The sequence below is a fragment of the Lampris incognitus genome, chromosome 3 (assembly GCF_029633865.1).
Source record: "Lampris incognitus isolate fLamInc1 chromosome 3, fLamInc1.hap2, whole genome shotgun sequence".
Taxonomy (NCBI): domain Eukaryota; kingdom Metazoa; phylum Chordata; class Actinopteri; order Lampriformes; family Lampridae; genus Lampris; species Lampris incognitus.
In genome coordinates, this window is record NC_079213.1 from 29131314 (window position 1) to 29146362 (window position 15049).

Genomic DNA, 15049 nt, shown 5'->3' on the forward strand with positions numbered 1-15049 from the left:
TGCATGTGTTGGAAACAAAAGGCGAAATTGGCTGCCGGTTGGATCTGGCAGCTGATGGCGGGGGAAGCGGTGGATGTGCTGTGCCCACCCTCCCTGTGCCCCCACCCCCTGCGGTTCGGCACAGAGAAGTATGGCTGCCTGTAACGGGTAATAGACCTCGGTTGGGGCAGGTTATCAAAGCGCTGTGGAGTTAGAAAACAACGAGACAGGAGACGTGAGAGTAGACGTTGTCGAGGTAGTTTACTAGCTCCAACTTAGCATGTCATACATTCGACAACGACACTGAACTGTGAACCGGAAGCGGAAGTGCATTATCTGACCCCTCACCTCTTCCCTTAAAGGTACACCGTCCTCTTAGGTGAATGTCTTTCGTTATATAGATGTGGGTCACCACACAGGCCCCCCCAGAATTCACCTACACAAAACAATGCAAAACAGCAAAAGTGCAAGTCATGAACATAAAAATAGACTCTACAATAGAACAGTCAATGACATAGTGCAAAGTCACGGGGAAAACAGGTGACGAGTCGGGGGGCGGACCCTGCGGCCATAACGGCTGCGCTTCACAGGAGGGGAAAGAGATGGGGCCGAAACCCGGGCCATAGGCGGGGCCGAAGCAGGAACAGACGCAGGTGCCGGGGCCGACCTAGGAGGGCGCCCCCACCGCGGGGGTAGGGCCAAGCGCATTGGCTCCCCAATGTCCAAGTGAGCGGGCTTGAGACGGTCTATAGCGACCCGCTCCGGCCTGCCCCCATGTCCACCACAAAGTTCTTATCCCCCGCCTCCAGGACGCGGAAGGGCCCGTCGTATGTGGGCTGCAGCGGGGACCGATGGCTGTCGTGCCTAATGAAGACGTACCTCGCCGATGGCAGATCCTTGGGGACGTAGGACCGGGGGAGGCAGTGTTGAGACATCGGAACGGGAGCGAAGGCACCAGCAGCACTCCGGGACGCACTGAGGTGAGAGGCGGCCGACCAGGGAGCCGTAGCATCCGGAAGAAACTCCCCCGGAACCCGCAGGGGCTGGCCATACACCAGCTCAGCGGAGGAGGTCTGGAGGTCTTCCTTCGGGGCCGAACGCAGGCCGAGCATGACCCACGGGAGCCGGTCCATCCAGTCGCAGCCAGTGAGGCTTGCCCGCAGAGCGGTTTTCATGTCCCTGATGGAACCGCTCACAAAGTCCGTTGCTCTGCGGGTTGTACGCCGTAGTGCGGTGGATCTTCACCCCCAGGTGCTCAGCGACCGCCGTCCAGAGCTCCGAGGTAAACTGGGAGCCCCGGTCGCTCGTGATGTCACCAGGCGTGCCGAAACGGGCCACCCAGCAGCCGATGAACGCCCGTGCTACCTCTGCTGCCATCGTGGAGGACAAGGGAATAGCCTCTGGCCACCTGGTGGCCCTGTCCACAATAGTGAGGAGGAACATATAACCACGGGAGGGGGGCAGGGGACCCACCAGGTCAACATTGACGTGGTCAAACCGCCTCTCTGGAACCACAAACGGCGCCAAAGGGGCCTTGGTATGGCGGTGCACCTTGGCGCGTTGGCACGCCACACACGAGCCGGCCCAGGCTCTAACATCCTTACGGAGCCCAGGCCAAACAAACTTGACGCTCACCAGCTTGGTCGAGGCCTTCACTCCCGGGTGGGAAAGGCCATGGACGGTGTCGAAAACTCGGCGCCGCCAGGAAGTAGGCACCAGGGGGCGCGGTTGACCGGTGGAGATGTCACAGAGGAGGGTGTTGTTGGCCGCGTCGAACGTCACGTCCTCCAGCCGTAGCGCCATAGGGGTCGACCGGTAGTCTTGAACGGTCGCGTCCTTGGCTTGGTCCGCTGCCATAGCGGCGTAGTCGAGTCCCAAGTGAACGGCGTTAACAACCGCCCGTGAAAGGCAGTCGGCGACGAAGTTATCCTTGCCCGACACGTGTTGTATGTCCGTGGTAAACTTGGAAACCGCCGCGAGATGGCGCTGCTGACGCCCAGACCACGGTTCTGAGGTTTTGGCCATACAGAACGTCAGCGGTTTGTGGTCCACGAAAGCGGTGAACTGTCGGCCCTCCAATAGGAACCTAAAGTGTCTGGTTGCGAGGAAGAGACCCAGTAGTTCCCTATCAAAGGTGCTGTATTTGCGCTCGCTCTCACGGAGTTGTTTACTGAAGAACGCCAACGGCTGCCAGCCCCCCCCCCCCACCCACTGCTCACACACGGCCCCCACGGCGTAGTCGGAGGCATCCGTTGTAAGGGCTATGGGGGCGGCAGGCGACGGGTGAGCTAGCAGTGCAGCGTTGGCCAGCGCGGTCTTGGCGGCCACAAAAGCCTCGTCCATCCCCGAAGACCAGTCCAGCTCGTCCTTAGACTTCTTACCCCGCAGGGCCTCATACAGGGGACGCATGATGTGGGCGGCACGGGGCAGGAAACGGTTATAAAAGTTCACCATGCCCAGGAATTCCTGCAGCGACTGTACAGTGCGGGGGCGGGGGAACATGGTGACAGCCTCAACCCTGGCAGGGAGGGGAACGGCCCCCTGTGGAGTGATGTGGTGCCCGAGGAAGGTGATGGACGACTCCCCGAACTGACACTTAGCTGGGTTGATAATGAGGCCGTGTTCGCTGAGCCTGTCGAACAGCTGTCTGAGGTGCGTCATGTTTTCCTCCGCCGACGCGCTGGCCACGAGGATGTCGTCTAAGTACACAAACAAAAATGGCATGTCGCGGAGCACAGAATCCATAAGGCGCTGAAACGTCTGCGCCGCCCCTTTAAGGCCGAAAGGCATACATAAAAACTCAAAGAGCCCAAAGGGTGTGATGACAGCCGTTTTTGGGACATCCAGTGGGTGGACCAGCACTTGGTGATACCCCCGCACTAAGTCGATTTTGGAATAGATGGCAGCGCCCGCCAGGTGGGTAGAGAAATCTTGTATTTGCGGTATGGGGTACCGGTCGGGGGTCGTGGCATTGTTTAGGCGACGGTAGTCCCCGCACGGGCGCCAACCACCGCCGGCCTTAGTAACCATGTGAAGAGGGGAAGCCCACGGGCTGTCAGAACGGCGGACAATCCCGAGGCGCTCCATAGTCGAAAACTCCTCCCTGGCTATTGCGAGCTTGGCCGAGTCGAGGCGTCGGGCCCGGGCGTAAACTGGGGGGCCCACTGTTGTGATATGATGTTCCACGCCGTGCTTGGCCACCGCCGAGGAGAAGGTGGGTGTGGTCAGCTCGGGGAAATTTGCGAGCAGGCGTTGGTATGGATCCCCGGTGGAGAGTGTGTTAGTGAGGCACAGCGCTCCAGCCCCCCCAAGCGTGCAGGGGTATGACGCAAAAGAGACGGCATCAATCACGCGACAGTTTTTAACATCCACCAGCAGGTTGAAAGCACAGAGGAAATCCGCACCTAGGAGCGGGGTGGATACAGCAGCCATCACAAAGTCCCAGCCGAAACGTCGGCCGCCAAAACACACGTCCACATGTCTGATACTGTACGTCCGAATGGACGTGCCGTTGGCGGCGTCCATCTGGGGGCCGTGACTGTCGGTCATTGTGTCCACAGCTTGTGCTGGTAGTATGCTGCGTTGAGCGCCAGAGTCAACCAGCAGTTGCTGGCCCGACAAGGAGTCTCTGATGAACAACAGCTTGCATTCACGGCCGGCGCCCATAGCCGTTAACGAGCGCCGGCCTTGGCTTTTCCCGTAACCCTGTAACTGCAGGGTTTGCGACACTGTTTTGCTTTTGCCCCAAACCTGGCATGGTAATAACAGAGCTCGTCGTCAGGTTGGCGGCGGGCTGTCACCGCAGCCGCGGTGTCCATATAGTCGTACACAGGTGGTGGTGGGGCGGTCTTGTGGGGTAGCAGGGCATGCACAAACTGTTGCCGGTTGGCCAGGAAAACCCTGTCTGCTTCAGCAGCCAGAGAACGGTAGTCCTTGGAGGCGGCGAGAGGAGAACTGGCCAGTGCTGTGCGTACAGGTGCGGGGAGCTGCCTCAGAAAAATGCGTGTGAAAAGAAAGGCCGGATCAGCCGATCCCAGCACAGACAGCATTTTTTCCATTAACTTAGACGGTTTGCCGTCGCTGAGGCCATTCAGGGACAGTAAACGGTCTGCCTTCTCCAGCTCCGACAGTTCAAATAGTTTCAGGAGGAATGTCTTTGTAGCATCGTACTTGCCAGCAGCTGGCGGAGCTTCCAACAGTGTCATTGCTCGCGCCATTGTTGATGCGTCTAACGCCGCCACTACGTGGAAGTACTGCGTTGCATCCTGCGTTATCCCTCTCAGCTGGAACTGGGCTTCTACATGTTGGAAACCACGGCCGTGGATTATGCTGCCAAAAGTCGGGTAGCTTCACAGTAGCGGCATAAATGCTAGCGTTAGCAATAGCCATGTTGTTAGCACCGGCGTCTTCGTTGTCAGACATACTCGTATTAGTAGTTCGATCACGTCGGGGTCACCAATGTGGAGTTAGAAAACAACGAGACAGGAGACGTGAGAGTAGACGTAGTCGAGGTAGTTTACTAGCTCCAACTTAGCATGTCATACATTCGACAACGACACTGAACTGTGAAGCGCAAGTGCATTATCTGACCCCTCGCCTCTTCCCTTAAAGGTACACCGTCCTCTTAGGTGAATGTCTTTCGTTATATAGATGTGGGTCACCACAGCGCACAGGCACCGCAAACGGTGGTAATGACGCTGCACTTCCCACAACCTGGGGCGTGAGCTCGCCATCAAGCCTCTCAGTTGGAGTCCTTATTTGTTTTGTTTTTTCATGCATGTTGCCCGGCCCCTCGGATCATGGCTCGTTTTTATAGTGCAGAGTGTAGGTGCTGCAAGGCAATGGTCCCTGAGGTCGTTAAGATGATGAATGGGTCCACAGAGAGAGTAAGCAATCTGAAAGTGATTAGGGAGTGCAAACTTTGTTTTGTTTATGTCTATGTGACGCCGTACTTGGCGTGCCGACTGGCCAAACCGAGTAACATGATTTTAGAGAATTGTTGAGCGTAGCTTTTTCCCAGTCCAGCTCTGCAGAAAGAAAAGAGGAGTGCACTATCGCTGAGTGACGTGGCTGCGAGTGCATGTTAAGTGTCTGTGTTTGCGTGGTACTGTAACTGTGTGGTTCCACCTCCAGAGTGTTTTAACTAAAACTGACAGCCACGTGTGCTTACCGCCCCCAACCCCAACCCGTGGCAAATCTAAAATGATAGCAGGACAACTAAGGTGACAGCTGAGCTATAATTAACCTGCTTGCATTAATGTTGATTTAGCATGTGCTTGCAAACACATAGTTAAGACGCTAACATTGTATTTGCTGTTTTATATCAATATAGCTGATGCAGTCAGTGAGTGCTTCCCTTGCCTTTAAAATCCAAATGAGAAGCAGTTAGCAGTTATAAACAGCCTGAAATTCACTTCTAACCACATGAAACCAGTCAGCGTTTGTGACACCCTATAGCTCCATCTGCTCCTGCAGCCAATTTCATCTCTACCTTCCTGGGGCAAATGTTCGGACCACCGCTGGTGAGTCTCTTCATAACACCGTGGCCAAGGTCCAGTTCTCAGATAAGTAACACTCAGGATAGTGAAAGATGTGCCTCTGTTGTGCACATGTATGTGGGATATCGCTCTTGTTATAAGCACTACAGCCATTCATCCATAAAATGAAAGATTACATCTGTGTAGGATGAGACTGCAAAATGGACCGGATATGAGTTACAGCCAGCCTCCCAAAACCCAATATTACCAGGCACTCATTTGCTGGCCAGAAAGATAAGGGGTGTCTGGATAGTGGTGTGGTCACGCCAGTGGTGGGGGTTTTTTATGTTGCCTTTTTTGGGGGGTGGGGGGGGGTTATTCTTTTATTTCTCTGCTCTCAGCCTGATAAAGCATTATCTTGCATACCATCATTCATTTGCCATGTCATGTATTTTCTGGTACAGTTTCAGCCACTGGGGATAATCTTCCCTCTACCATCACTGTTCTCTTAGGAAGATCAACTGAGGCTCACATAGAAGACCCTGGTGTCTGATGGTTATGAAGGGACCTTCACATCCAATGTATGTTGTTGCTTTATGGAAGGGACATATTTCCAGTGAATAGTTAATCCTTGGGTATTGGGTGTTTTCACCTCGGGGCTCTAGACTACCTCAAACTCGCAAGTGTAACGAGTCAGTGCTGGGCCCCAGCCTGCCCATCACAATCAGACATAACATAACGTCATGTCAGTAGCGAATGAAAGAAGTTAAAGCATGCAGCTTTAAAGCGACCAGCAAGAGCCAAATGCTCTGCACAGTTGATGCCTAAATGAAATGATTACTAGGAAAACAGCTCACCACCGCCATGCTATAGAGGATGAGTTATAATAGCAAGGCCAAGATAATGATAGACTAGCAAAATTTGGTGTTGGAGCACCATAACAGATGAAAACAAAATCGGTGACAGCGCACCTGGACAGATATGAAAACATAATCGTGACACCGCACCTGGACACATGAAAACATAATCGTGACAGCGCACCTGGACACATGAAAACATAATCGTGACAGCGCACCTGGAAACAGGAAAACAGCCGGTGACAGCACACCTGGACACATATGAAAACATAATCGGTGACAGCGCACCTGGACACATATGAAAACATAATCGGTGACAGTGCAACTGGACACATATGAAAACAATCGGTGACAGTGCACTTGGACACAGGACACAGATGAAAACATAATCGGTGACAGCACACCCACACATTGACAATATTATTCATGTCTGCACTTAGGCCTTACAAACACAAAACACAAGTGTGTAGGTTGATTATTAGTCAAATAAATAGTAAATAAGCCCTACTTACATCATAGGTGCACTCCGGGCTTTATGCTATGCAAAGACTTGACACTTCACTAGCTAGCCAACTCTTCTGTCCGGATTTTGCTACGCAATAGTACATATGTCCATAATTACATGCTGGCACATGTTTGAACATACTGTATACTGTCAGTGCTCAAGTCAAGATCTTTGATACAATAGTGACGAGATAAAGAGTGCATGCATGCAGGCGCTAAACTGTTGCGGGCCCCAATGCAGCTGCATTACCTGCATGTATGGTAGTTTTGCGTCTGCTCAAACTGTCGTATATTGTGTTTCATCTGTGGCAGCCTTAAATGATGGGTAGGCTTTCCATATTCCCATAGATCTTGAAAGCTGCTATTTTACAATGAGAGCTATCTAATTTGTAATCTACATTTTGTTGAGCAGTAGGTGTAATGCTTGATATTTTTGACAAATAAGGATAAATAAAGGACAAATAGGAGATGGTAAGTCAGATGAATAGAAAAAGCCCTGCCAGTCTGAAAGATGTTGTTGTGGAGCAAATTCTGCCTTAAAGACCACATGAATGGTCCATCCACTGGGTGATAAGGAAGGCTCCCGCTGCCATTTGATACCAGCGTACAGGCCAGATGGCAGTGGAAGAGGATTCTCATTTAGATATGTTTTTAACATCCTACCGCGCAGTCTCTTTCTCAGCAGGAGAGCAATCATTGACACCCACTCCATTAGAGGCCTCGCCATATCTCTCCCCATCCCCTCGCCATCCCCTCTTATCCTCTCCCGCTTCTACGGTTTTGCTTACATCTCTGTCATCTGTTTATTCTCCCCCCTGTTTATCTGTACTCCTCTCTGCGTATTCTTCTAAACAGTATGGGAAGGGCCCACCAGTCCACAATCAGATCTTATCCCTCTAAATTGGATAACATATTAAGGGGGAGCTAAGCCTCTCCAATATTTATTATTACTGGAAAACTCAGAGATGTACCCACTCAGAGATTGTTTTTTTCCAGTGCTACCCTTACACAAATCCTAATAAGGGTTTTTGCGTATGGGATTGAGAGATGACTCCAGATTTTCGGTGCGAATGATGGTTCAACAACTAATTACGAGCTCTAATTCAAAGTCTTCCTCCTCATCTGCAGAGGAGGTGAGCTTAGAGCCAGGCAGATTAGCCATTGAGGCCAATTACAATCTGCTTTACATCTCCAAAAATGACTGCTAATTTGTCTTTCACAAGCCGCGTCTTGACTTTAATGATTAATAGCAGTAATGCTGGGCAGTATGGAAAATATTACCATCACGGTAATCGTAGGGAATTTTAGACAATATCAATATATATCACGATATCTGCTACATATGCAAAAATACCATTTTAAGAATCCAGCTGAGGTTCATCATATTGAACTGTTTGGTGATGTTAAGTATATCAAACCAGAACTAGTTTTCATACAACACTCCCTTCGTTATTTCACACGTAATTTTGTGAGAAAACTTTAGCTGGTATATTCTCATTATCATTAATTTAGGCAATACGATTGTTAATCATGATGTGATATACAATGCCATTATAAGATGATACATGATTACACTGAATTATTGCCCAACCACAATAGTAGAAAGCAGTTCTAATTCCCTTTTATTTCTGATTCCCTCTTATTTCTAACATGAATTTCATCATGATTGTTTAGCCTAAAGGCCAGTAGTTCTTCGGTGTCACTTGCCAGGTGCCAGAGATGAGTAATGTCACCTATGGAGCCCATTCAGCCCTTTTCACACAGAACAGGTGGAACTTGACGCTGCGTCTGGGTCAGACTCCAATTTTGGGGACTCTTCAGATGTCCCACAGGCTCCTGCCGTGCTCTTCCATTTAAATCAGTTTTGGTTTCACAATTCTGACTGGACATCGCTCGCTCCCTACTCTTCATTCTCATCCCTAGCCTTGACCCACTCTCTCCTCTCATCTCCCTCTGACTTGGTCGTGATTAGCTTTCTCGGGTGGTGTAAACAAATCAGGGACATACTTCAGGAGTGATGGGCGGGTCTGTCCTCCTCAGAGATGCCCTCTCTGTCTGATTAGCGGAGAGCCAATGCGGAGGGAGAAGGGCAGGCTGACTTCAGCAGACCACTCGGGAGGGACTTGAGAAGGCATTTTGATCAAATGAAAATTGGGCCTTGAGGGTGAGAAACATGAAGTGAGTGCTATAAACACACAACACTAAACATGAGGCCCCCGGTCGTTCTGCAAGTGTGAGTGTGTCTTGCCTCAATTTTTCTTAAGTGTGGTCTTGGTGTGGTTGACTTGGTCAGTTACAATGCACTGGATAATGCAAAGAGAAATTGTTTCTTGACATTCGTTTGTCAGTCAATTAAGAATAAGCATATTTGGCATCCGGGTAGCATAGCGGTCTACTCCGTTGCCTACCAACACAGGGATCGCCGGTTCAAATCCCCGTGTTACCTCTGGCTTGGTTGGGCATCCCTACAAACACAATTGGCCGTGTCTGCCGGTGGGAAGCTGGATGCGAGTATGTGTCCTGGTCGCTGCACTAGCGCCTCTTCTGGTTCCCCCCTCCCCCCGCCTGTTCGGGGGGAGGGGGAACTGGGGGGAATAGCGGAACCTCACACCCACTACATCCCCCTGGTGAAACTCCTCACTGTCAGGTGAAAAGAAGCAGCTGGTGACTCCACATGTATCGGAGGAGGCATGTGGTAGTCTTCAGCCCTCCCTGGATCGGCAGGGGGGGGGGGTGGAGCAGTGACCTGGATGGCTTGGAGGAGTGGGGTAATTGGCCGGATAGAATTGGGGAGAAAAGGGGGGGAAATCCAAAAAAAGAAAGAAAGAAAGAAAGGAGCAGCATACTTGGAATGAATCACACCTCGTTCTCACCCCTCCCCCTCCCCCCACAGATCCCTATGTGAAGATCCACCTGATGCAGAACGGCAAGAGGCTGAAGAAGAAGAAGACGACAATCAAGAAAAACACCCTCAACCCTTACTACAACGAGTCCTTCAGCTTTGAAGTACCATTTGAACAAATCCAGGTACATCCTCATCCACACGCACAGCCAAGACATGCACAAGACATACACAACAAACACAAGAGATCATGAAACATGTTTTCAAAGGTAACAGAACCAAAGTTTTCACTTGAATGGCAACTGCTCTCAAAAATTCTCCACTTTCAAAGACGTAGTGTTCTACACAGTATGCCCAGATTTGCATAATCTGGACCATGAGGGGTTTGTTTGTGCAGGAGGAGGCTGTAAGAGAGCTCATTTCGTCATCACGCTAAGATTATTGGCACTTCAGTTGAAATTAGTGTTGAGTTTGTATTTTAGAAACACAAGAGGAGCTACAACACACAGTCGTCTGTGCGTTGTGTGCAGTTGTTGCACGCCTGTTTAACACACCCGTGTGTCGTCTCCGAAACGCCTGCAAATCCAAATTCTAAACTCATTCCTCCTTTCACGCTGCTGTGTTTTTTTTATATAGTTCTCTAATCACGATACGATCATCATTAAGTAACAATCGGTGCGATCAATTCAGCTGCAGATGCTTCATTGCTGTAGTACCGCTGAACCCCCTGGTGAAACATGTGAGGGGTTGGTTCGTCTCTGCATCTGTCCAGCGCCTTTGTAAGGATAACACATCCAGAACAGAGAGTAATACACACTAGATTAGAAGTTTTAGGAAAAAATAACAAACGAGCAATTTATGAAAAGTTAATTGATTTTTGAAATATTCAAAAAGACCTCATCAGGAATCTTTTCATACCGCAAAACTGTTTATGAGAACAATTAAAAATAAACTGCGTTTAACAGCAGGGGCTGTGTGTTCGTTTGACCTCGGGGCTTTTGTCACAATTAATCTACACAAGTTAATTGTCTAAGAAATTGTGTGGGTACAGTTACTGCCACCGTTTTTAATTGTTGTGATTGACTGCTTCCTGTTAAGCATAAATTAACTGTGAAGGTGCTCATGGTTACTGGTTTTCATTTTATTATTCATTCCTCGCTCCCATACACTCACTTTATTTTTGCTCAAACTTTCCTTGATTCTGATCATGATGACCAAAACCTGTCAACCTTGCATATGGCGTGTACACCTGCTAGACCTCTCAGGGGGCTTATATGAGGGGTGTCCGGGTAGCATAGTGGTCTATTCCATTGCCTACCAACACGGTGATCCCGGTTCGAATCCCCGTGTTACCTCCGGTTTGGTCGGGCATCCCTACAGACACAATTGGCCATGCCTGCGGGTGGGAAGCCGGATGTGGGTATGTGTCCTGGTTGCTGCACTAGCGCCTCCTCTGGTCGGTCAGGGCGCCTGTTCAAGGGGGAGGGGGAACTGGGGGGAATAGCGCGATCCTCCCACGCGCTACGTCCCCCTGGTGAAACTCCTCACTGTCAGGTGAAAAGAAGCAGCTGGTGACACCACATGTATCAGAGGAGGCATGGGGTAGTCTGCAGCCCTCCCCAGATTGGCAGAGGGGGTGGAGCAAGACTCGGAAGAGTGGAGTAATTGGCCGGATACAATTAGGGAGAAAATGGGGGGGCAGTTGTCGTATTCACAGTAAATGGAAAACTTGAGGGACATTATATTCTGTTGCAACCCATCTCGGCCTCGGAAAAGCCTCCGTTGGATGTTCAACTAGAAATAGATTGAGTGACTGGGCGGGCCACAGCGTTAAGATGACCTCATTGCCATGTTTGTGGAATCGTTCATGGACAGTCATAGCCTTGCTGCATGGGGCATCGTCATGCTCAAAAAAGATGCATTTGAAGATAAACACACTGCTTTTATCAGAGAGCACAATGAAACCCCACCCCAAGCCACTGCACCACCAGCTTACACTGTAGACACACAGGATGATGGATGTGTAGATTCATGTGTCTGTCTACCAACACTAGTCCTCCCATCTGCATGAAACAACCGGAGCCAGGATTCATCAGAGCAAACAATTATTGGGCCTCATTCATCAATCGTACGTACGTACAAATTTGTTCTTATAAGCCCATGGAATATTTTAGCCCTGATCTTGGTCTTACAGACCAGTGTAGAACCTGGTGATCCCTGAATTTAGACACCAGTCAGCCAACACTGACGTCTTTGCACGCCTGGGTGATTGCTCGTTGCAAGAGATAGACAATAGATGTTGGGGGGGGGGGGGGATTACAAATAAGCATCAGGCTTTGCTGCCGACTGCAGGACACATTTGAGAGCTAAAAAGTCCATGGAATCTGGAGTCAGGGACATTTATTTGTCATTTCATTTCATGCACTTGTGTACATGAAATGAAACGAAATGTTGTTTCCCTCAGCCCACAGCAGTGCAATACAAAGACAAAAACACATCCAGACTACAAAAACACACATAGCCAAAAAAAAAAAGTCACTGTCCAAGAGAGCGAATGCCAGGATTACTGTCAGAACTGCAGGTCTGCATGGGCTAGCAGTTAGCTTAGCCTGCCCCGCTTCTGCGTCCTGTCAGACCGCCCTTGGTGTTTCCTCCTTGGGTGCAGCTCCAGGCAGGGCCGTGGTCCCTGGGCCCACCGGACACAGCGGACCAGGCTCCCATGTGTCCCAGGCTCCATGGGTGTGTAAGAACAAATTTGTACAGCTGAATGATTGATGAGTGAGGCCACTGCTTTCGGTTTTCTCTTGATCCTTCGGTGTCCAATGTTTCTGTTCTGTTGCATACTGAAACTTCAGCTTCAAGTTTGTTTTCCTGAAAGATGTCGAATTCTAAAAGGTCCTCATTTTCCAAATCGTGTTTTTGCAAAGGTGCAATGAGTTGTGCAGTCTTTTATGGGTCCTTCAGCTCCATGCTGTACTTGACCGTTCCTTGGCTAACTGTAGACAATGGGCTGTTTTCAACCAGAGACCTTCCACTGGCTGGATGTCTTGGTGGTCCTGGACCATTTCCAGCACACACAAAACACTGTTGAATGTGGAAGGTCCCAGCAGCATTGCAGTTGTTGACATTCTCAAACCAACACGCCTTGCATCTCACATACCTCCATCATCCTCACTTGAGTCCCGTTTCCTGCTCATTCTACCTTAAACGTCTCAAATGTCTCCAGGCTTAAAAGATAAACTTGAACAATTATCCTTCCTTTCATCTGACGTGATCGGGGTGGATTTAACGGGTGGTTGATATATGATCAAATATTTCAACTAGATTTAACTAAGCTGTTATTTCAAAGAAAGCACGTCCCATGTGGTTTTCACACCGCTGTATTTTGAGTGCCACGGTCCCATAGATGGCGTCCTGTTGAAACGTGACGTGAGTCAGAATGTATTCGTCGTTATTGCATTAGCACCATTAGAATTAGCCACTAATAAAGCGAAAAGAGTCCATAAAGCAACACGACGACTAGCCAGCAATGATCAGTGTGAAATTATTGCTGTAAATTGCAAATCAAAGTACCACAGCATTTAATGATTCAGCAGCAATTTGAAGGTGAGCTGTTGCTTTAAAAACCCCGTAACCCCGACTAGCGGTGCAGGAACCTTATCCAGTATTTCATTACACGGCGTATTAGGCATGCTCTTTTAGAACAGTGCTTCTGTACTTGCACAAGTGGCATTAGCCATATCACAGTGTGCTGGTGGATCGAAACTTAATCAGGGTTTGTTTTTGTGCATTAATTCATAAAGCGACACCCAGGTCACTCCGCTCTGCAATGCCCTTTTGAATAAACACATGCCGAGGCTAAATTGTGGATTTATGACTAATCAGACAATCTGCTGCACTTGGCTATGAACAAAATTAAAGCTTGGTCTGGAATGCCATTCATTATTTATGAACACTTGTTTGTGAAAGAGCGTCTCGGTGAGTGCTATTCTGAACTACTTACCTTCATATGTAAACACATAGAAGTGGCTCGGTCTCGGGACTGTGTGACGACAGGTGATATGCTTTGTTTGATCGAAGCTTATGCGCCGTTGTGAGACGAGACATACACTTAATATACACTGTGAACACTGACCTCTAACAGATGGACTCCATCCTTTATCTGCAATCTGCCACTCTCTCACAGCCTATCAGATGTATTCGATGGGATGGGCAACATGATCCAGAAGGGGCCGGTGTGGGTGCAGGTCTTTGTTCCAGCCAAACAGTTACACACCTGAATCTACAAATCAAAGTCCTTAGCAAAGACTATATTGGTTGACTAATAGACTCAGGTGTGTAACTGCTTGGTTGGAACAAAGACTTGCACCCACACTGGCCCTTTCTGGATTATGTTACCCACCCCTGAGATGTTTTTATTCCACAAATGCCTCTCTCCTTCTTTTCGTCTTCTCTTCTTCCCCTTACAGAAAGTGCAGATTGTTGTAACTGTTCTGGACTATGACAAGATCGGCAAGAACGATGCCATCGGCAAGGTCTTTGTCGGCCTCAACAGCTCGGGGACAGAGCTGCGCCACTGGTCTGACATGCTGGCCAACCCCAGGAGACCCATCGCCCAGTGGCACGTGCTGAAGCCCGAGGAGGAGGTAGACGCTCAGCTCTCCACCAAGAAATAGGCGGGGGAGGGGGGGCCCTTTCAGCACCTGCCATGTAGTGCTCTTTAGCCAGTATGTGTAAATACCTCAGTGATATATGGGTCCATCCATTGTCAGCCCGCCCCCTGTCCTCTGACCCCCCCCCCGGGCCCCTGCTGCAGGTCAAGCCACCCGATTTTCACTCTGCGTGTGCTATCGCCCGTCTTTTTCTAATTGTTCAAAGGTTCTCGCCCCCTCTGCAGAATTTGTTCCTTTGTCAAGTTTTGACCTCTCTCTCTCTCTCCCTCTCCATGCGCCCTCCTTCCTCTCTCTCATGGTCTATAACACATCATTCATCTCCACGCTCTTAACCCCACCCCGACCAAACGCCCCCTTCTTTTAAGCAATATGATCTGTATAAATAGCGCATGACTGAAGGATTTATTGTACCACAGTTGTATATATCAGTATGCAGAAGAAAATGATTTCTAGTTTGTGTGTTTGTATGTGGTTACCCGTTTCCTAATCCGTGTATATCTCGATGTTTTTAATAAGATGTTCTATTTTAAATTATGTAAATGCAGATATAGAGGGAAGCCAACATTATATATATATATATATATATATATATATATATATATATATACATACACACACACACACACATATGTCCCAGGATTTAAATATTCTACCTTATTGCATTCCAGAAAAGAAAAAAAAAGGGTAAAGAATTCCAACCTGGAAAGACGCTAGTGG

General features: G+C 49.2%; 1 protein-coding gene across 1 annotated transcript in view; it reads left to right on the top strand.

Annotated features, from left to right (window-relative positions):
• The window catches only part of syt1a (synaptotagmin Ia), a 48645-nt gene extending 34310 nt beyond the window's left edge, over window positions 1–14335 (top strand). Inside the window, exons 7-8 of the mRNA XM_056277218.1 lie at window positions 9711–9844; window positions 14129–14335. Of these exons, the coding sequence (XP_056133193.1) occupies window positions 9711–9844; window positions 14129–14335 (341 nt within the window). The remainder of the gene's footprint in view (window positions 1–9710; window positions 9845–14128) is intronic.
• The last annotated feature ends 714 nt before the right edge of the window (window positions 14336–15049 follow it).